General features: G+C 38.8%; 2 protein-coding genes across 7 annotated transcripts in view; one reads left to right on the plus strand and one right to left on the minus strand.

The window, feature by feature from the left end:
• TOR1AIP1 (torsin 1A interacting protein 1) overlaps positions 1–15,244 on the minus strand; it is a 39,357-nt gene extending 24,113 nt beyond the window's left edge. For 2 of the 4 annotated variants that reach the window (XM_070497680.1, XM_014845278.3), the window contains exons 1-4: positions 10,348–12,009; positions 8,196–8,273; positions 3,588–3,647; positions 2,638–2,682 (exon numbers count right to left, since the gene is read on the minus strand). In XM_070497680.1, coding sequence (XP_070353781.1) covers positions 2,638–2,682; positions 3,588–3,647; positions 8,196–8,273; positions 10,348–10,840 — 676 coding nt within the window. In that variant the 5' untranslated portion in view covers positions 10,841–12,009. Of the gene's footprint in view, positions 1–2,637; positions 2,683–3,587; positions 3,648–8,195; positions 8,274–10,347; positions 12,010–14,876 lie in introns of those variants that run through there. The other 2 variants (XM_070497681.1, XM_014845279.3) reach the window with 2 other exon arrangements.
• Positions 10,388–23,032, plus strand: part of LOC106833921 (torsin-1A-interacting protein 2-like) — a 36,573-nt gene continuing 23,928 nt past the window's right edge. Inside the window, exon 1 of one of the 3 annotated variants that reach the window (XM_014845284.3) lies at positions 10,388–10,525. The gene's annotated coding sequence lies outside the window, so the exon portion shown is untranslated. Of the gene's footprint in view, positions 10,526–15,282; positions 15,478–23,032 lie in introns of those variants that run through there. The other 2 variants (XM_070497682.1, XM_014845283.3) reach the window with 2 other exon arrangements.

The following is a 23,032-nucleotide window of genomic DNA, read 5'->3' on the forward strand; positions in this document are numbered from 1 at the left end:
AAGATTAGCCCTGAGCTAACATCTGCTGCCAATCCTCCTCTTTTTGCTGAGGAAGACTGGCCCTGAGCTAACATCCGTGCCCATCTTCCTCTACTTTATATGTGGGACGCCTACCACAGCATGGCTTGCCAAGCAGTGCGATGTCTGCACCTGGGATCCAAACTGGTGAACCTCAGGCTGCCGAAGCGGAACGTGTGAACTTAACCGCTGCATCACTGGGCTGGCCCCTAAAGTTATATTTACGTTCAGCCATTATGTTTCATATAGTTTAAAAGTTATTTGGTATAGCAAAATTTCTTTAAGGCCCAACTGATTTTAGAATCTATAACAATGGAAAAAAAGTACATTGAAGATTTATATTCATTCACTGAGCTATCAGACAAAATGAATAGTATAGCAATCTCTCCTTTTTTCACCGTGATATGATTTATTTCCATTACTTTTTCTTTGTTTTTGCACCATCCTCTCACCTTCCAGTGCTATATCAAAGCTCCACTGCTATTCAATATCAATTTTTTCGGAAGTGGGTGGCCAGGTCCTTCTTCCTAGTCTGTCTGAGTCAGGAAGCTCTGCTGAAACCTGTCTACCATGGGTGACCCTGCTGGTATCTGAAATACTGGTGGCACAGATTTCAGCATCACAGCAACATGGACCCACCACAGTATGACAACCGACAGACAGGTGGTGTAGTTCTCAGACTGGGAAACAAATCTGGGCCGTGGCGGTGAGAACACTCAATCTTAACCACTAGGCCACCAGGGCTGGCCTATTTCCATATACTTTTGAAGCTCCGTATCAACTTATTTGCAACTAATAATCAATCCTGCATAAACCAGATTGCCTAAAATTCAATCTCCTTTTTTCTGTTTATGTATGTGTTATCTAATTAAGCATGGGGAAGGACTTAAGAATTATTTTTTTAACCAGTTTATATAAGAGAGTTCCCCATTTACTTTTAATACTTCTAACGTTATTATATTTGAAGTATTCAATAAATCGTGGATTTTATCTATTTTCAAACACTTTTAAGACTTTTAATCTAGTGTCTAAAGATGCTTTCTTTAGAATTCCATGTTTATAACAATAAATATTTATCAACTGTATCCAAGACATGAACAATAACTTGTTAAGCAAGGCTGTCTTGTTAATATCACTAAAAACAAAGCCAGTGTTATTTTGTGCCTCATAATCCAATAATATCTTAGGAATTAAACATCCTAAATAATAATAAATCCTGTAAGTTTGACAATCATCATTGTATCAGGCTATCCATTGTCTTGGCTATATAAACATTTTTAAACATAGTTCTCATTCTAGTAAATAAAGCTCAAGAAATCCAAGTCTACTTATTTACGTCATTCTAAAAATTATTTAACATAAAATATTTGAGAGTCACAGCTAATTTGAGTGTTGTCCCTAATGTAAAGGAGTTTAATTTCTCTTACTGCAAGGTTTCTAAACGTAAAATAGTGAGGTCTATTACCAAACAAACTATAAAATTTGCAACTCTCCTTCTTCACTTTGCCTGCTACTAATCCTCTAAAATTCAATTCAAATGAAGGTACTTTTAAGACAATTCAATGCTAATCATGCTTTTGAGAACTGTCATAGTCGGCAGCAGGAAGGAGAGAGCAGAGAATAATTTGGGGATATCACTAGCATTCAAGCTTCCTGAATAGCTATTTTATATACTCCAAGATGTACAAACATAACTATAAAAAGAATCAGAGGGTGCTATCCTCTATATTAATCTCAAAAATTTCCTTTAAACTGGAAAGCACTGTTTTAAAAAAGTTAGTTCTATTATAAAGTACTTATAAAAATGATTTCTAAATCTAGGGTAGAAAGTAAAAGTGCTAGATTATTTCAGCTCCAAGTTCTCTTCCAATTAAGAGTCTATAACCTAAAAAAATTTTTTTTTAAGTGTTTAAATAGAGTAATTAAACTCTGGTAGGTAGAAGTACATGATAAGCTGCATACTGCAAGGATCTTTTTCAGTACCCAGACATTATAAATCCTTAAGTCTCTAAAGAAATTAGCCTGAACTTAAGTGAAAGATGAATTTAAAAGAAGTTGTATCTATTTATAAAGAAAAATGAAGCTTGCTTCCTTTCAATTCATCTCCAAATTTAGATAAGAATTGTAACTTAAAACTAAGTCCAACCACAATCAATGTAGGTTCACTTAAAGCCACAGATCTTGGTATCTCATGTTCTACACCAAGGCAAATACTGAAAAGAATTTAAATCAGTTCAACAAACATGGCAAAGGACACTGAGCTTACTAGAAAAAACACCTCAAATTCACTTTGTTAATGAAGAAAAAAACCTTAATTGGTAAGTTGATATTCCTTCCTTCAATATGTGAATTTAACAAAGGCTAATTAAAACTAAAATGTATTTGTTATCCCATGTTCTTACAGGAATTTAAACAATAATATAACAAAAGACATCATTTCAGATAGGCTAAAAAACCAAGGCTATTAAGAAAGGTCATGGTCATGGGGACGCAATGTCCCACAAGCTGAGACAATGAACAAAGTAAATCTCAAGCCAGTGACCAAACGTGTGTACTCCTGTATTCTACTGACAATCAGAACCCTCAAAGAGAATCTATAAGAATTAGAGATCAACAAACCTAATTCATTCATTTTAGTATTTCCATTTGTCTTGTATGCCGAATCTGCAAGAAAGATAGCAAGAAAATGATTAGAGCTTAAAAGGAAACGCATAATATGGTTCTTTACCACAGGTTCATCATCAAAAACCTTACAGATCTTTATCACTATAATACTTAAAAGGATAGGCATGTATCAAAAAAAAAAAAAACCACCAACCTAATTCTTTCATAAAGGAAATGATGAGGAGGAGAAATCTAATGTGAAGATAAATAAGCTTCCTTTTTAGTTCCCATGATAAAGCATCCTTATGGGCCAATAAACTCTAAAGTAGAAGTAGACCACTTGGAATGACTTGACTAGTTTTCTTTCATAGTCATGAAATCAACTTAAGGGCAACACTTTTTTAAGGTTTTAGTCAAAAACAAATGTAACTGAGGCAGGAACATTTTATAGCCCTGAGCCACAAAGCTTCAGCCGCGGATTTTTTATTAGCATTATACTGGGAAGAATAAAAAGTCCCTGACCTTCGTTTAAAATCATCACGCTAATGAAAAGAATCATAGCAACACGTGAGACACAACCTCTTCAAAAGAATGAGGAAGACCTTCATATACCTATATGGAAAGATGTTTCAATATTTTAAGTGAAACAAAAACAAACAATAAGGTGAGAATGGAATATTTATCAGGCTAAAATTTGTGTGAAAAAAGGGGAGGAAAAGATCCATTTATATGTGAATTTCTTTATATCTCCAAAAAATATCTCTGGAAAAATACCTAAGGAACTGACAACGTTGGCCGCCCCTCTTGAGGAGACTTGGGGTAGAGCACAGGGGCAGGGAGACTCCTCATTGGACATTTACAGTAACTTTAGAATTCTGAACCATATGAACACATGCACTACCCTATTTAAAAATAAAATCGTATTTACAGAAAGACGAAAAACAACAGACAAAACAATCTCTTACCAGATCCTGAGCTCCTTATAGGCGGTCTACACAGGCTCTTCACAGGATCATCACTCATCCCTAACATAGGAAGAGAAAACATTTAAAAATATATAAAATGTCAAACATGCTAGATTTGCTATACAATCATCCATTTATTCAACAATGGTTTTTCCGAGCTTTTCATTATGCTAAGTATGGGAATACAACAGTGAAACAAAGACAAGTTTCCTCCCATAAAAAATTTATGGACTTGATGGAAAAGTTCACAACTTTTCTCAGCAGACCATGGTTGTATAAAAGGAAAGGAATACCAAATAAAATTTTTCTAAATTTCTCAATTAAGAACCAAAATCTGTATTGTAGCAACACTCAGTTATCTATTCCATTTGTGGCTTAACCTCACTATGCATTATTTATGGCATGTTTTAATTTAGGATTAACTTCCTAAGAGTTAATACACTCCCTCCAACTATTCAACCTTGTGCACGTTCAGGAAATGCAAACCCTAATTTTAAGTAAAATGTTAATGTTAACCAGGGTTTATTTCAGACTCTGTATGATTCAGTGCATAAGGTTAATAGGGAAGCCAATACTATTAAATAAAATGTTAACATTTGCTTAGACAACCAAGGTGTTTTTTCTCAAAGAGCCTCACATAACATAATCTAAAACCCAATCTGTATCTAAATTTCAATTATATTGTTTTGTTTCGTTTGTCTCTACAAAAAGTCATTATGTTTAGCTCTGTATGAGAACTGCAAAACCACATTCTGAACTGGCTACCAGTGGCTCCCTCCATTACACTGGCTGCCTGTATTTGTTTTTACAAAACTGACTTAACCCAATTTCCCCTTTACAGTACCTAAAAGAGAAATCTTGAAGGGACAGCCATTCATTTGTTCAAAAAATATGTACTGAGCATGTTCTTATGCATCTTAAAGACAGAGATGTAGAAAAGCAATGAAATTGATCTCATGTAGCTCAAAAAAGGCAGAACTAAGATCAGCAAGAGAAAGCTACAGCAAAACAGCTTTCAGTTTAATATAAAAAAAAAACACCCAAGGGGCTGGCCCAGTGGCAGTAGTGGTTAAGTTCACACGCTCCACTTCAGTGGCCCAGGGTTCACAGGTTTGGATCCTGGGCACAGATCTCCACACTGCTCATCCAGCCATGCTGTGGCAGCATCCCACAGACAAAATAGAGAAAGACTGGCAACAGATGTTAGCTCAGGGCCAATCTTCCTCACCAAAACAAAAACAAAACCAAACTTTCAGTGTTGTCTCCAAAACAGAACAGATAGTGAAAATGATCAGGCAATGTATGAACAGATGCTAACAAAGGGACACCTGCACTAATAGAATCTTTGAGCAGATGACCTCCCTAAATCTTCCAGCTCTAAGATTCAGTGAAATATCTATCTGAGCTAGCATTTTACACATCAGGAATTTAGAACTTATATAAAAAGCTTTAAAAATAAATCTTGGACATGTCCATAATCCCATGATTATAACTACCTTCCTCTTTTTCTCCTCTGTATTCCCACCTTTTTCAGGCTTAATTAAAACCTAATCTATAGACATTAATTACTATTTCAGTTCCCATCTTTCAAGAAGCATTTCCTGAATTCTCTACTACATACATAGCCTTACATAAGCTAGTTGAAGGAGACAGAGTATTAGACAGAGGTATTAGAGAATAAAACAGCAACTATCCTTTTGTAGCAATCTTCTTCCCTCATCTGTGCTTTTGCTCACCACTACACCCCCAGCATCTAGCATGGGAACTGGCATAAAGTAGGTACTCAATAAATATCTGGAGAACGAATGAATGCTCTAACTATAGCAGCCAAAGAATCAAATGTTCATGACAAAACAGTAGGCATTCAAAAATATTTATCTAAGATTATTTAGCTAGAAACCACAACTGTTAGAATAAAAATATCTACTTAACTTTAGGAAAAGTAAACGAAATTTTCCTAGTATACTTTTAGATTATAAAATCAGTTTCATGATTTCCAGAAAGGAATGAATCTGGCCATAGAAAAACAGTTATGTATAGACTGAATTGATTTAGCAACCTAATGGCTATTTTAACGTGAAAATAATTCAGTTCAACTTCAAACAATGAGAAGAGTTCAAACTGTATCCCTGTTCTAAACTAACATAATCAACATTTTTCACAACTTCCAAAAACAGGATGACAAATGATGTGGTTGTCTTTACTAGGTTGTTTTAGAAGGTGGCCCCTTGGTTTACGTCTTTATTCTTAAGGGCATCTTCGGATAAATTTCTTTCCGACTACACCAGTGGCCCTATATTCAATTACAGCACTATTCTGAACACCAAAGTTAAACTGAAAGTCTATGATTCTATGAGGAGGCTGAAGGGCCCATCCTTAAATTCGTACTTAAAGCAGTGCTCCATAGAGTGACTCCTATTTAAATAATTCCTCTGCTAGACAGACTTTATAAGCATTCATTTAATAATTCCCTAAACTCTTTTCCCTTTCATTAAGAGGCATGAGATGGGAGCATGCCAAGAGCTAGATGTGGTATAATCTTTAAAAGCACCTTTTATAGTAAGAGAACTCTGAGTGTCCCTAATCTCCCAAAGATGCACATACCCTTATTTCTAGCTATATTGTATGACAGTGTGCTATCGATATATTCCAGGTAATCTACGCATGGGTTCCAATCTATCAATCATCTATACGGTCACTCGTCACTTACCAATGGGGATGTGTTCTGAGAAGCGCGTCATTAGGCGATTTCATCGTTGTGTGAACATCATAAGAGTGTGCTTACACTAACCTACATGGTATAGCCTACTACATACCTAACCTATATGGTACTAAGGGGACTACTGTCATATATGTGGTCCTGTCATTGACCGAGACGTTGTTATATGGCACATGACTATACTGAGAAATGTTTTGTCTTTTCCATTTCCAATTATAGCATAAGCTTCTTGAGAAAAAGAAATGCTTAAGCAAAATTTTATGAACTTCACATCTCTTGTAAAATGCCATGAGGAAAAAAAACCCTTATATTTGTATGTTTTACCATGTATAGTGATTTTACATGTACGATATCATTTCCGCAGTGGCCTTGTGAGTTAGACAAGGCAAATCATATAAAGGCCTGAGGCTGAAGGTGGGTGAGTAACTCAACCAAGGTCTACTGCTCTTTCCACAACATTATGCAACCATGCATCTCATCAGCAGTCCTTAAATATAGGCCTAATGTGAACCCCAAAAGACTGCTCAAGACATTCTATTATACATTCGTTTTATAATGGTCTATAGGCTGGTGTAACAGTCTTCATTACATCAATTTACTTAACTCTAAATTTCTATAAATTTATTCTATATTTTAAAGATGAAAAACTTTGGCTTCTCAAGGTATAAGGGACATGCAATTAAATCTATTGTAAATAAAATTTCAAGAATATGGTTTTTCCAAATGGCCTGGAAAATGTGATTAGAGTATCTACTACTCAAAGTATTTTTCTAAGATAGTTTATATTCTTAACACAGTGACACAGGCTGTTTAAGGAATTAAGCATAAAGGGTGTGTTTATTTGGAACTGAACTTGAACCAGATATACTTTACTCTACGTAGAGAATAGAATAGTTCAAATCATAAAGCGTAATCTTATTAGAAGCAATGGATAAGGAAATAAGTCAGGATATGGGTTAAAAAAAAAAGCCAGAGATGATCAGTCTCAATAGCTACAATCATTTATTGTTCTGGGACTTTTCTAATATCAAAAAAAAAACCCCCAGAAAATAAACAGAACTAAAAACCAAAGGATATTAAGATTAATAACTGAATTTAATCCTTTCTCCTGCTTTTCAAAATAGTTTAAACAGTTTTTAAAACTTAAGTAGACTATCAAATGTAGCCTATTTCCATGTTATATTGATACTAAGATGCAAATATTTTTACACTTTAACATCTCTGAAATTGGGATGCCTCATACAATATAAGGCACATTACAGTTTAATTGGCAGCATTTCTTCCTTCTAGGTGGTACATAAAACAATGATAGTGGATCTTACAACTGATGATATTTTAGATTTGATGAAATACATTATCAAACTGACAAGACTGATTGTATTGTGCCATGATTTTACTATGCAGACCACTTTATCCATTTTAAATGGAAGGTAGTGTGACATATTCATTCATTCAACACTTACAAACTTTAATGAGTAGCTAATTATTACATGGGAGAGTGACAGTGAGATGCCTGGGGAAAATGAAACGGCTTTGGAGAAGACAAACCTGGGCCTGAAGTTTGGCTCAGTCACATATCGTGTAATTGTAGGGAAGAGTCTTAGCTACTCTGAGCTCGTTTTTTCATCTATAACATGAATATATCTATCCTGCATAGTTACATGAATGAATTAACATATACAAAGTGGCTGGTAATTAGTAGGTACTCAAGTACCTGCCCTGTCTTTTCTTGACCCGTGCCTGTACTGCTTAATTCAATAAACAGCCTATAAAGAAGATTCACTGAAACTCTGAATGAGGTATGATTTGGGACCCTTGATGAACAAGGCTATAATCTGCACATTAAAAAAGTTGGCAGGTAAAGAAAAAAACAAAATCACTGTTCTTACCTGGAGTTTCTTGTGTTCTCTGGATGATTTTCTTTGAGCCCGTTTGGCTTAAAACAGTATTCGAAAATAGTTCATCCTCTAAAGAACAGACATGACAATTGTCAAAACTCAGAATATATGATCTAGGTAGAGATTATGCATATTAACAGCAATATGTAAGCAGAAATACAAGTAATTCATTGTTTAGAGATGTGTACTAAGGTTTACCAAAATTTAGGAATTTAATTAGTCAGAAATATGCACTCTTAAGACAATATAAAAATAAATGATTCACTGATGCTTTCCAACAGTATTATTTTTGAAAATTTAAAAGATGGGCTTGTTTTTAGTACCCTGGAGTCAATTCTGACTCCCAGCGACCCTGTGAACAGCAGAGCGGAACCCTGTCCGGTCTTTCTGCGCCGTCCTCTCACCTTTTGGTGCTATACCAAACAATGCTCTGCTGTTACGCATATGGTTTTCATGGCCAATTTTTTCAAAAGTGGGTGGTCAGGGCCTTCTTCCTAGTGTGTCAGTCTAAAAACTCTGCTGAAACCTGTCCACCATGACCTGGGTGACCTGCTGGTATGTGAAATACTGGTGGCATCACAGCAACATGCAGCCGCCACAGTATGCCAACCGACAGGCGGGTAGTGTGGTTCCCTGAACAGGAAATACACCTGGGCCTTGGTAGTGAGAGCCATCAAATCTTAAGCACTAGACCCCACCAGGGCTGGCCTAAAAGATGGGCTAGAGTTTCATAAATGATGTGGAAAAAGCAAAAGAGTGAAAAATGTTTAGAGTCTTACAGATTCACTAAAATAAAGGTAAATCCTTTGTGTGCTAAAAAAATTAGCTTGTATAGCTGCACTAGGCTCTGTGGGAGAGTCAACACAACGTAACATATTTATCGTCTGCTATGGGCAAAGTATTCTTCCAGATACTGAAGGAGACACAGAATTAGGGTAAGTACTGAAGTATAACATGGCCCTTCCAATATACATGACAGGATCTTAGTCTTCGGGGAGTTTATAATCTTAGAATAGAGTGATAACTAACATATATACGGACTAAACTGTCCTGAGTTGTTACATCCAACAGTAACTTACATATCTTTAAGTTTCCAAAATCAACACACCTTCAAATGTGTCAGCAGGAAAATGTGCAGTCTATTCCTCTGCCCTAAAGTGAAAATCCACCTCCTCTTTATATCCATCAATGGTCTACCACTAACTATGTAATCCCACTGTGATTCAAAAACCTTGATTTTTACCTCGTTGGTGCCTTACATGGGGCTAACATGAAATTTCACCTGTCTCTTAGTGTTAGGATCGGGGGGAGGGCAGGGTGGGAGAAGAGAGATTAAGGAAGTTGATCCACCTGTGACGTACCTAAACCCATACACTCACTTTGTCAGCATCCTTTTAGCCCATTCAGAAGAAAACTAATTAGAATCTTGCTTTTTCAGGCTTCTTAACCATTGAAGTTACACTGAGGGCCCCCAACGTGGCGAATTTCTGGCAGACACCACCATACTCGGAAAGAGCGATCGGCTCAAGTTTATCATTCATTGGGGAGCTTCAAGTTCAGGATAACCGACTTACCCCATTCCGGTGTAAGTCTTTGGGTAGAGTCTTAAGCCAATTCATCAACCACGCTATCCCTCCAAATGCCCACTCACAAAATTTCCCCTCCCTCTCTCCCCACCGGGGAAGTGAAGGAGAAAGACTGGAAGGTTAGGTTAGAACCATGCTTCTCAGCTGAGGACTTCTGGCCTCTGTTAAAGGAGGAAATGGAAGTGGCTGTGGCAGCAACATCCGCAGGACAGAGGAAACCGAAATGAAGCCGAGCCTGCAGTGATTCCGCATCCCGCCTAACTAGCCGTCCCCCCGAGGCCTGTAGAAAGAGGCAGTCCTGACACCCCTAAACTGATGCCTGGGGACGGGCAGAGCTCCCCGGCTCCGCTCAGGTGGCTCCGCAGGCCAGCCTCTCTCCAGTCCTCCCGCCCGAGTCTCTTTCCCGCCCGAGTCTCTTTCCCGCCCGCGCCGGGGCGCAGGTCCAGGGGGCGGAGAAGCCCCGGGTCCGGCGGGGATGAACTCCGGGAGGAGGAGCACACACACCCTCCGCGCCCGCCCGTTGCGGCCGCTCCCTGGCTGTCGGCTGAGACTCTTACCTCCGCCGGCCTCACCTTCAGAGGAGTGAGAGTCCCGTAACCCTCTCCTGGTCGTAACCGGAGACGGATGCGGCGGAGGCTGCGGTGAGTGCTGCTGCTGCTGGAAGCGAGCAACGCGTCGCGTCTGCATCTCCTCGGCTTCCGGGGGCCGCGGCTGCCTCCGCTGCCGAGACCGAAGGTAGTAGGCGCTTTCTCTCGCTTCCTCTTTCCCAGAATCAGGCCGGAACTCTTCTAGCAGTACTCGTCTTCCCACCGGGGACTTTTCTTTGGCCACCCGGGGCTCGAAGTCGCCGTACACTTCTGGCGGCGCTTCTGAGAACCTCACTTCCCGCCGGCCGTGGCGCGCCGGCGGAGTTCCGTACGCAGGCGCGTCACTGCCGCCGCCATTTTGAGGGGCGAGCCGCCGTCTTCCTTCCCGCAGGGGGGCCCTGGGCGTGACGGACAATCCCCATTCTTCCCTCACCGGCTCCGCCTGCCGCCCTTCGCCCGCCATAGTTGTTGACGCAGCTTGAGTCGATCGCGAAGATGCTTTGGGGTCCCTAGATTCTCCTGCCGTTGATGGCAATGGCTTTTCGGGGCTGCGGGGCGGTGGTCGCGGCGGTCAGGGAGGCAGTTGAGAGTCGCCGGGGCCGCCGCCTGCGTCGTCGCTGCTGTGCCGCAAACCTGCCTCTGGGCCCATGGTGTCCGAGAGGCAGTGCCTGTGCTGGGTCAGCTGCTGTGGGTCACTCCCGCCTCCTGGCTCAAGGCACCAAAGAGGAGGAGAAGAGGGAGGAGGACCTCGCTGTCCTTGGCTTTGGGGCTGAGGGGGAGGACGACGGAGGGACAACTGGCGGGGCAGATTGCCTCTCCTAAGCCCAGCTGCTCGTGCCAACTGCTGTCCGTAAACGGCAGACGCCCGTCTGCCCCCCCGCCCCCAGTGCCCAGCGTCTGGGAAAGGCCGGGAGAGACCGGGGCGGAGAAGCAGTTTCAGTCCTCGGCCCTGACTGTTGCGCAGTTTTCCTGGAACCCTTTTGATCGACTGTTACCTTAGCCGTGCCTTTCCAAGTGTCCCTAGCAGGAGTGAGCATAAGAGAGAAACTTTTGTAGGTGTCACCTTGGAGAAAATTTTATTTTCAAGCTCCTTGTGAAGGCAGTTACGCCGTTTTAAATTTAAGTCACCTGTTGAGGGTGTACAAAGTTCGATCTGCAGGCGTCCTCGGGTGGGTTTCCGTTTGCAAGATGTACACAGAGCATATAGTCTTATTCCCGGCCTTCGTACGCAAACTCTGCCCGCAGCACTGTTCGCAAACCTTGGTAGCGCTGTGTTCTGGACAGTGAGAAACGAACAAATACTTTGGTTAATGACAGCGCTGTCTTTTTAACTTGCGATCCTTTATTTTTACTTTGATTTTGGGCATGACTTGATGTATTGCATTTGATTTAGGGTTTCCTGTGTTTACCAAATAAGAAAAGGTGATAAAACCCGCTTGTTTCCCCTCCGTATACCACATTTTACATGTGAATAATCTGCAAATAGCTAACCAAATTTAGAGGTACTGAGGAAAAGTTAGTTAAGGTCTGAGTAGTTATTGAAAGAAAGATTAATGTTATTTTCAAATATACACACGTATTTTCTATAATTGATTTTAGCGACTAGATTTAAAAACCTGTAACTTAGATACCAGTGACAATAAGTGATTCTGAAAAGTTTGAAGGTATTTTTCTTTCAAGTATTTTAAACTCCCTCGAATGTTTTTGAGCAACTCTTGCTCAAACTGGGCACAAATTTCAATTTAATGAAATCTTAAGGTGTACTGTGCTTTCACTAATAGTTCGGTAAGTTTGGCCCCAGACACAAGAAATTACATGCTTTAGAGTCACCTAGGTTTAGCCTGTTAGGAGTTGAGTTTAGCTTTGTTTATTGTATACAATATAGCCAAAGAATCTGGAGGAACAGTAGCAAGGGAGATGCTACCTTTTTTTAAAAAAATCTTTTAAGGGCAAATCAAACTATATTCTTCCTTGTCAGCCTGGGTTAGGTAGTATATTTGGAAAATTTGGGGGACTTAACTCTTTTCTGACAAAATGTTGAAGAGTATATTGATACTTGGTAATACCTGGCTGTTATATACTTACGTTGTAAGTAATACTTTCTCCATAAGGTGCCTGTTATATTATTCATTATTAACATATGATAGTAAAAATTCTGTAATAGATGTAGTTACTAGAGGATATAAAACTTTATAGTATTAATACACAAAGTTCATATTATGAGCATTAATGCATATATTAAGAGCCTCTTTAAAACATTTACTGGGACAGGTGACTATGGAAACTTGGATGCACACTTGTAAAACTTGGGTTTGGGGGACGTACTAAAAAAGAGAAAAGGACAAGAGGTTCTACCTATTATGGAACAATCAGAGAAGATGAGAGGTCCTACGTATTGTTGAATAATGAGTATATGTATTGTTTTGTAATTAAAAACGCTTGTAAAGGCTTAGGAATGGCTTTCCAAAGAGCCAAATCATGAGAATCTTAAAGTAAAATCAGAGGCCTGGTAACTTTACTATGTATATTTGCTTCTTTTGTCTAGGTGGTAAGAATACATAATCCTAGCTCTGCCCTACCTGCCTCCTACAGCTAGCAACCTTACAGGTACCAACTTTCATCACATCACTGAGGTAAACTCTTGTCAAACCAGATATTCTGCTGCAGATGTTTTCCAGACTACAAGGGTGGCCCAAAAGAGGTGACACTGCAGAGACGGTAGACTCATAGCCAGTGTTATAAGGGAATTGCTGGGCCACAAATACTAAGAGGTGGCAGAGCTCTGGATGTAACTTACTTTGGGAATTTGAACTCTGTAGAGGAATTAATGAATCAAAGGAGAAGACAGAAGAAATGATTATAACAAAGCATACACATTAATTCATATATTTATTAAACATCTATTCTGTGCCAACATAGATGTTTAATGAATATATGAGTTAAATTAATGACTGTATTCTTTACCCTTAGGGAATTTTCCATGTATTAGGGAAGAAAGATACACTAAAAATTCTAATTCAGATTAAATGACTGGCATTAATTTATATACCTGGCTGTTAGGCCTAGGCCTGGAAATCCATTGTCTTGACACTGAATTTCTAAATAAAGTAGCTATTTTAAAGATTTTATTTTTTTCCTTTTTCTCCCCAAAGCCCCCCAGTACATAGTTGTATATTCTTCGTTATGGGTTCTTCTAGTTGTGGCATGTGGGACGCTGCCTCAGCGTGGTTTGATGAGCAGTGCCATGTCCGCGCCCAGGATTCGAACCAACGAAACACTGGGCCACCTGCAGCGGAGCGCGTGAACTTAACCACTCGGCCATGGGGCCAGCCCATAAAGTAGCTATTTTAAATGAAACATTTTACTTTAAAATAAGGTAATTTTTGAACATGTTTTTTGTTTAGAGTAAGCAGAAATCCAGTTATTTACCGAGAAAGTGCCTATCCATTTATTGTGCATAATATGCACATTTCCGGTCAGATAGGGAAATAACTTTGGGGTTATATCTTAGTAGAAAGAGGCAACATTGTTATTTTTAGTGAGGAAAAGTTTAAAATATTAAATAAGAGGAAGTAAATTAAACACATAGTAGCTGGCTCCATTTATTCCCCGTTCTCACAAGTGATAGAAAAAATATTTATTTTTTTTTTAAAGATTTTATTTTTTCCTTTTTCTCCCCAAAGCCCCCCGGTACATAGTTGTATATTCTTTGTTGTGGGTCCTTCTAGTTGTGGCATGTGGGACGCTGCCTCAGCGTGGTTTGATGAGCAGTGTCATGTCCGCGCCCAGGATTGGAACCAACGAAACACTGGGCCGCCTGCAGCGGAGCGCGCGAACTTAACCGCTCAGCCATGGGGCCAGCCCCAGAAAAAATATTTTAAAGACTGTTAATACAAATGACAATGTCTAGCTGAAAACGTTATATCGAAATTAAGAAAATTTAACGCAGTGAACGGAATATAGTAAATATTCTTCCATCTGTTCTTTGTTGCATTAGAAATTGCAGTCAGTTATTAAACAGCATCTAAGAATGTTCCCAGATCCTGCGACTTCTCCCAAAAGAGGATGATTGAGAAGTGAAGGCACCAAAAATCACTGTTTCATGAAGAATCAATAAATATTTGAGCTTCTGCTATGTGCTAGCCAGACCCTGTTCTAGGTGCTGGGGATTCAACAGTGAAAGAATAGACCAAAGGACGAAAATCCCTGCTTTATTGAAGTTTATATTCTATGGGAGTCAGGTAAAAATAAAGATAAGTAAAATAGTTTGTTGGTCAGAAGTGTTATGGAAAAAAACGAAGAAAGGAGAAGTGAGATTTACGTGAGTAGATTTCTTCTCTGTTGTCTTGAATTGGTGTAGGTCAGGAACAGAAATTTTAGACTGACTTGACCTTGCCCCTAACCAATTATGTGTTCTTGGGTAAGCTGCTTGCCATCTCTCAATTTTCACATTTATGAAGTTAATAGATCAAAATGATAGCTATTTTTTATTCACTTACTAGTATCATTTAGCCGACACTGTTGGGTACCTTAGCACATTTACTCACAACAACCTCTTGAGCTATGTAGCGTTGTCCCCAATTAACAGGAGCAAACGAGGTTTAGATTCAGCACCTCGTTTGAGGACATGCACCTAGTAATGGTAGAGGCCGGCTTCCAGGTGATGTCCGACTGGTGCTTGCCGTCATCATTGGGCAGAGCCTCCACTGTTTGGTTCCGTGGGTTCTTCCAGCCTGTGGATTTTAGGTCATTATAAGGGCTGGGGTGCTCGTCTTGCAGGGATGCCTGTCTTCCAGTCAGTTGGCCCCAGAGGACGCAGACGTGTGGCTCTGATGTGCGCGCTCACCGGGGCGCTCGCCCGGGCGCTGGCCGCCTGCTGGGGCGTGGCGAGAGGTGGGGCCGACTGGGGCGGAGGCGGGGCAGGGCGACTACCAGTCCCGGCATTCCGCGGGCCGTGCCCGCCCGGAGGTCGGCGTCGCGTGGACAGGGAGGGGGACTGTTCTGTTGGCCGCGTCGGAGGGGTGCAGCCTGGGGCAGAAAGAACACTCGAAGGGCTCCGCTGACGCTGACAGTCGACGCTTTAAAACCTCGCTAGAATTTGTAAGTAAACGAAATGTATATACAACTTTTCCATGTTTTAATATTTCATCTGATAGCTAATTTCGAAAGATCTTTGAGAAACGATCCTTCCCCACCCCCACTTCCCTACTGCAAGATCCCTAAATGGAGCAGATTGGGGTACATTTTTGTTTTGTAGTGAAAAAAAAGAGGCTCTTATAAACATTAAACAATAAGGTGGGAATAAATGTTTGATTTGGACTTTGAGACGGGAAGCAGAATTCCTCTCAGGCTCAAAATGTAAATGGGAAATCAGACTACCAGTGCAGGTGGTGATTACTTCCCTTTACCTGTGTGCCAAACAGGATCCCAAATTCGTCATCTTAATCCTTATAAGATAGTAACCCCCCCCTTTTTTTAACCCAAATAGAGCTAAGAAGGGCAAAGTTTGAAGTTTTAGTAAGATCCTACAATTACCATTTTGCTTACATATTATATATGTAATCCCAATTGTGTTTCATACCCAGTGAGAAAGTTTCTCTTTTTCCTTCTTTGACTGAAGTGTACAGTGCTATCAGTAGTGCTTAATTGTTAGACTTTATACGCAGATACAGAAATGTTATCTTAATCTGATTCAACATACTGTTTTTGTTTCAGTTTTACCTGTTTTTAGGCTTTAAGACATTTTATTTTGGATCTATATGAGAGATCCTTTTCTTGTCTCTATTTTTTAAGAATTAGAGCCGTGGCAGCTATCCATATTTATCAGCTTTATTTTTCAAGCACATAATTAGTATATAAACAGCCAGTGGGAAATCATTTAATGAAGAAAGGAACTTCATGGTAGAGGAACTAAAAAAATATTCTTGGAAGCCTTTGTGTGGATTAGAACAGCTTGAAAAACTGACATTTGCTATGAAACTTTAAAGTGGGAGCCTCTCAGTAATGTTTATTTTGCTGAATGCAGAGTCGGCAAGTTGATTATCAGTTTCGATGCTGGTTTATCACGTAACCATGAGTGACTCATTTAAGCTCTATTTCACTTGTTTTCTTTCTGTAGAGGTGGTGATACTAGCCTGAGAGCTTCTGTAATTTACAAATAAAGTGACTTAAGAATATAGCTAATTATTTGAGGATTATTAGGTATTTTAGTACTATATTGTGTCTTGTATATAATTTGTTTGTGCCCAAGAAGTCATTTAAGCTGTATTCCATATCTTATGACTACTAATGTGTCGCACATGAGATAATTCAATATAGTGATTATACTTGATCATAAATTTTACACAGCAGATCAGGCATTTGTGCGTAATGAAGGATGTCCTCAACACTGGTTGTGAGCATAAACTTTGGAGTCAGAGCTGAGATTGAATTCCAGTTCTGTCATGTGTGACTTGGCAGGTTGCTTTATTGCTCTGAGCCCGTTTCCTCATCTGTAAAATCCATAAGGTTATTTGAAATATTAATGAAATAGTTTAAGGACTCAATAAATGGAAACTTATTACTAACTGGGCTACTTTCTTAACTAATATTAAAGGAGTTGGCACACGAATTTGATAATCAAAATAGAAAGGAAGAAAATTCACCTATAATTCCACTACCTCAACAGAGCAAATTGTTTTGATTTTTGTGTACTCCCCATTAGCCCTTGACCATAGGTGTACATAATGTAAATGTAGTAACATTTTTGAAAAAAGTCAAATTAAAACATTGATTTGTTAACTTCTGAGGATTTTGCTTAAATTACACAAATAGAGCTTTCTGGTTCTGCCTTTATTCTGATCTACTAGTGAAGAAACAGCAGAACTGTTTTTTAGCACAGTTTCCACTTGCTTTCCCCATTCTAAAAAATAAAACCTGTAGTTGCACTTTTATTTAATAGTTCAGTAATAAAAATTAACAGCTTTTGAGGACTTCTTTTGTGGCCCTGTAGTAGTAAGTGCTGCACAGTGTCTTTTAACCCTCACAATGCGTCTTTCATCTGGGGAGTGTTATTGCATTTTGTGGTTAAGAAGACCACAGCATAGAGAAGAGTTCACCAATCCGATGCTGGAGTAGTCCTTCTGGCCTGGGTAGTCTGAGTTAGAGGACAGTGCTGCAAGGGTTTTATATTTGTAGATTCACTATATGGATGGTAGGTCATATAAACAGGCAGGAGTTGATCCTGGAGGCTGATTTAGAACTTCTTTGTATAAAAGTAATAGTATTTGTACTTTATAACTGCTGGGACCACCACATTTTAAAAAATTTTTATAGAAAGATAACAAAGATAGGAGTGTTAGCACCTTAACAGATGAGGCATTCACCTATAGTTTTATTAGCTGTGTTAGTAAAAATATGATTTATATACAAGACAAGTGATTAAGACTAAATTTTCCCCTTTTTTATTAGAGAAACATAGTAAAGTAAACATAGGGTTTATAGTGAAGAAAAACTAACTTTTCTTCTTTAAAGCAGTGTTTCTTAAACTTTATAGTAAGCATCAGAATCATCTGGTGAACCTGTTAAAATACAGACTCCTTCAGAAGATCATCAAAGATTCTGGTCCAGTAGGTCTGGGATGAGGCCCAAGAATTTGCGTTCCTAGCAAGCTCCCAGGTGATGCTAACGATTTCCAGCTAATGAGTTTGGTAAGGAAACAAATATTGGTGGTTGTCCAAATTGTTGGCCTGACAGTGAAACTCCAGTAGCAATGAGCACCCAGCTCTTGGTTTTTAAACACGGTTCTCAATAAAAGGAACTAAGATTTTTTGGTGAAGTAGTTGATTCCAGAGCTGGGGCAGGGAAAATACAAGATGAGCCTGGAACTTCTGATCCTTGAAATTAAGGAAATGCTCAAAAAGTTTTTGGGAGCCATGCTGTGGCAGGCGTCCCACATATAAAGTGTAGGAAGATGGATACAGGTGTTAGCTCAGGGCCACTCTTCCTCAGCAAAAAGAGGAGGATTGGCGGCAGATGTTAGCTCAGGGCTAATCTTCCTCAAAAAAAAAAAAAGTTTTGGGGGCTTGTTGAAAGGACACAGGAGCCAACTTGAGGGAGCTCCTAATGGCCGAAGCTGGAATGACTTGAGCAACAAAATGAATAATGATAGTATTGGATTTTAACCCATAGAATCAAGTAAGTATCCATGAGTCCATAGTGACATAGTTGAATAGATACAGGAGAATGGACACTCTTTCTTACAGAAGAATTCCAATTAATAAACATGGAAAGCAGGAAATAGAAAATCACCATTAGGCAAAGAGCACTGCAGTAATTATTGCAGACAAAATTCACCTGTGATGCTAGTGGGTGGAAAGTTTGAGGAAAATCAGGATATTTGCATAGCCTCAAAGTAATTCCCCCAAGATAATTATTAGCTACAAAGGAAAAATGGTAGCTTGACAGTGGAGACACCATGTCAACCAACTGATTGAGGTTAACATCACTAGTAACAGTGCATATGGACATCACGAACCCAGTGATGCGATGCAGTTGGAACAACGCAACATCACTTCTCTGATGTTACTCTTGCCAAAAATGCATAACATCTTTCTAATCATGAGAAAACATTATATGAACCCAAATTGAGGGCTATTCAGCAAAATAACTGACCAGTACTTTTCAAAAGTGTCAAGGTCCCAAAGACCAGGAAAGGTCACAAAAGACAAGTAAATACTGAGAAACTGTCACATATAGAAGACTCAGGAGAATTAGCAACTAAATGCAGTATGGGACTCCAGATTGGACCCTGGAACAGAAAAACGACATTAGTGGAGAAAACTGGTGAAATTTAAGCAGTCTGTAGTTTAGTTAATTGACTTGAACCAGTGTTAATTTCTTGGCTTTTATATTGTACTTTAATTTTATGAAATGTTGACTTTAGGAGAAACTGGATAAAGGATGTAAAGGAACTCTGCACTATTTTTGCAACTTTTCTGTAAGTTTGAAATTAGTTCAAAATAAGAAGTTTAAAAAAATGTGTTGGCTTGATGTAAATACTAAAGATGATTAGGGGAGTTGAGCTAAAACTGGGAATCAGTTATGCTACCCACTGTCAGAAATCTTAGCAAACTCTTTGATCCTTTGTGCACTGCATTTTACCTCTACATGGTCAGCCCAAGCCTGAGATACAAGTCAAGGGAATTGGGAGGGAGTAAGAAGGGGAAGAAGAAAAGGAAGATTTTCCGTACTCAGAAAATGTATATAGTATCTGAACTGCTCCAGGCATTGAGTCTTTATGTAAGAAACAGTTCCCTGAGAAAGTAATTGGAGTCCTTTTTGTTCCTAGTTTGGTACTTCTTCAAACTCCTTTTGAAGAATATGGAGTAAGTACAGTTAATGAACATACTGGGAAATGAGTGGGAAATTGCAGAAATAATAGTACTGACGTTATGACAATGGATATGGTGCAGAGGAGTGGGTAAGACTTAGAAACTTAGTTTTAAACAGACAGGAATATCTGGTACAAGTATAGAAATACCTAAGCTTGGCCCTAGGTCTCACTATTGAAAGCTGCATATTAACCTTAAAAGCTTTGGCTGCTGGTATTTTATGTTGAAACTGTAGATAGAATTTGAACCATGGACTTGTAGTTCATTAGGGCAAGGTAGATTGAAATATACCAGTAAATTGCTCAACCAGTTGTTCCCCTCTGGTATGCTAGCAATGCACACACACACCTGTGTTGTTTGTCGGTTCCTAGCCTAAGAGAACATTCTGCAGCTGTTTTCTAACTCAGGATCATATTTTTCTTTCGGCTTCTCTCTTCTTCGTAGGAAGGAACAACATCGTGTGTGTTAAACAATGCTAAAGATTGTCATCCGTATGCCTTCTCCCAGTGATCTCAAGACTTTCCCAAATTAAAAGTAGTTCCTCAGAAAACAGGATGAAGACGTTTTCCAGGAGCATTGTTTTTATAATTTTAACAAAGAATTATTTTAGATTATATGAGTTTAAAAAGACGAGCTATTCCTTTTTTTCATATTCCTTAATCTCCCATCATCTAAATTCCAAGCTAGTTATGAAATATGAAGCTACTAAGATTTTGCTTCGTATATGAAACTTATCAAAGAAACTGTCATACAAAAAAATAGGCAGTTTTGATTAAATAGCCTTATAATATAATACTCTATGGAAGAAAATATTTAAAATGGGAACTCAAGAAGTTTTAAAGCATTTATATTTTTTCTATGTGCCTATCTTTTGATATTACCTATCACATGAGGAGTTGGCTGAGGCCGAAGTCTAAGGGACATGTTTGCCTGGAGAAGTCACCCCAATCCTGATTCAGTCTGAAACTTCTATTATCCTACCACTAAAAAGAAAAAGGGAATTTTTGTCTATCAAAGGCAGATTTGAGCTTGCTTACTAACATCCATTCAGGAAATAGCAAAGAATGAAATAGAATCAGAATATTTAGAAAAGATGATTATTTAGTATGTAGTAAGCTGCCATCGTTAGTAGATGTAAATTTCAGTGGATTAAAAAGAACTGCATTTTCTATTTTGGTGTTAAAGTGCTATTTTCGAAATTTTTTTGTAATAAAGTTTTAGGAAGAATCTTAAATTTATTTCAGTTCTCACACACAAAAACCTGATTTGTCTTTTTCTTTTGTAAACACTTGTGCAGTAGGGAAGCTCTTTAAGCTTCAATTTTGGTCCACAGTTCTTGGTTAGTAGGTTTGAAAATAAAGGCGTTCCAGCTGCTTCTGTGGGCCTTCCTGAATTTCTTGTGCTTTCTACAGACCATCTTTTCATATCCACCCAAAAGCCTTTAGCCTTTACCCAAAGCATTGACTCCACTCTGGATTCCCTGCACATCTAGAAGTCCTGTAAGATTTTTCTCTCTGTGTCCTTAGGATTTGGCATAGGGCCTGGTGCATGGTAGTTTCCCCAATAACTTAAACAGTTATGTTTAATAATCAGTAAAGTAGGGGTGGTTCTCAAGGTAGTCTCAGCATTTCTTCAAGCCTGATAACAATCATGTATTTGCCTTAAATTAACTTCTTTTGACTTAAGCTAATGGAGTTGAGGAAGGAAATAAATCCAGAATATCTAAATCTTTCTTTATGATGTGGGCACTTTGCATATTATCTGTAATTTAAAACATTGAAAATTTCTAAACCAAAGTTAGTAGCACTAGTTTTTTCTTGTTTTATTAGAAGTTCTGATTGGCAGGTCTACATGTCTAATTAATAAAAACGAGAGAGTGATATTATTACAGGAATGCTAGTTGTTGGACATCCTTCCAAAATGAGATCTGGGGAGGGGCATCTGCTGGGAATGGAAGTTGCCTGAGATAGCATAACGATTAGGAACCACGAATGCCTACTGGTTCTGGACTATTTAAAATTATTTTGCGAGTCTAAAAGTATGTATTCTCTTTCTGGAAAAAAATGCACATATATACTTAAAAAGTTTTATATATAATTTCAGAGGATTCAGGACTCTCTGAAACCTGTCTTAGATCTTTTTGTATGCAAGTGGAAAATTATGAGAGATGATTTCTCCCACCCACACCTCAATATATATGCACAATTGAAGAGTATTCTGTAGCTTCGCAAACAGCTTATGAAAGGGCTTTCTAAAGTTTAACTGTCACTGCTCCAGAAAGGCAATATCTTAACAGTGGCAAAGGCTACAGGCTCTGGAACCAGTCTGGATTCAGATACTGATTTTTCTACAACGACCTGTGTGACCTTGGGCAAGTTGCTCAGCCTCTCTTGTTTCCCTAACCATAAAATGGAGTTTTGTAAGGACTGCATGAGTTAATACATGGCAAGTGTTCAGAACAGATAGTGGCACTCAATAAGTGTTAGCTGTTGTTATTTAGTATTTTTATCTCAGAGGGTTAGGTACTCTTAAATACCTGGCCGTGTGAATTTCTCTGGGTTGTATCTTGCCTGGCAGGAGGGTGCCTGTTTCTAATTTGCACAAAGGCACCATATGAAATAACAACATCCTTGCCCACAGATGCCTGCCTTTGTGGAATATGCCAAGACAAACTTTCTTTTTCATACCAGCATTAGGTAGGCCTCTTTACCTTATTTCTGGGATGAGATAGTTGCTAACAATTGAGAAAGACGAAGATCTATATCCTTCTGTAAGGCTTCTCTTTTCCTCGGTGTGTCAGTCACCTGCTTTGCCTCTGAGCGGAGTAACTGCTTCTGCTCTTTTTGTCCACAGTGTGAAAGTTTGGTTTTCCTATTAGTCTCTTTTTCTAGTCCATTGCATTTCCTCTCTATTCTTTTTTTTTAATTATAAAATATTGAATTGCAACTATGTAAGCTATCAGGATTTATGATACAGTGAACAATCCTGTACCTTCACCTAGTTAAAGAAAAAACATTTCCGATTATCTGTAAATGCTCTGTATACCTGCCCATCCCATCCCCTTCCCTCTCTCATCAAAGGCAATAATAATCCTTGTGCTTATCCTTTTCTTTTTAGCTTTATTGCATATTTATTCCTAAACAATATATTGAAACTTTATGTAAATGCAAACTATATAATTGTGTGTGCTTGTGTATTCTTCTGCTACTTGCTTTTTATTTTTTAGCTCCATATTCTTGAGTTTCATCTATGTCTGTATGTACAGTATTCCATCATATGGCAAT

This window comes from Equus asinus, chromosome 25 (assembly GCF_041296235.1).
Source record: "Equus asinus isolate D_3611 breed Donkey chromosome 25, EquAss-T2T_v2, whole genome shotgun sequence".
Taxonomy (NCBI): Eukaryota; Metazoa; Chordata; class Mammalia; order Perissodactyla; family Equidae; genus Equus; species Equus asinus.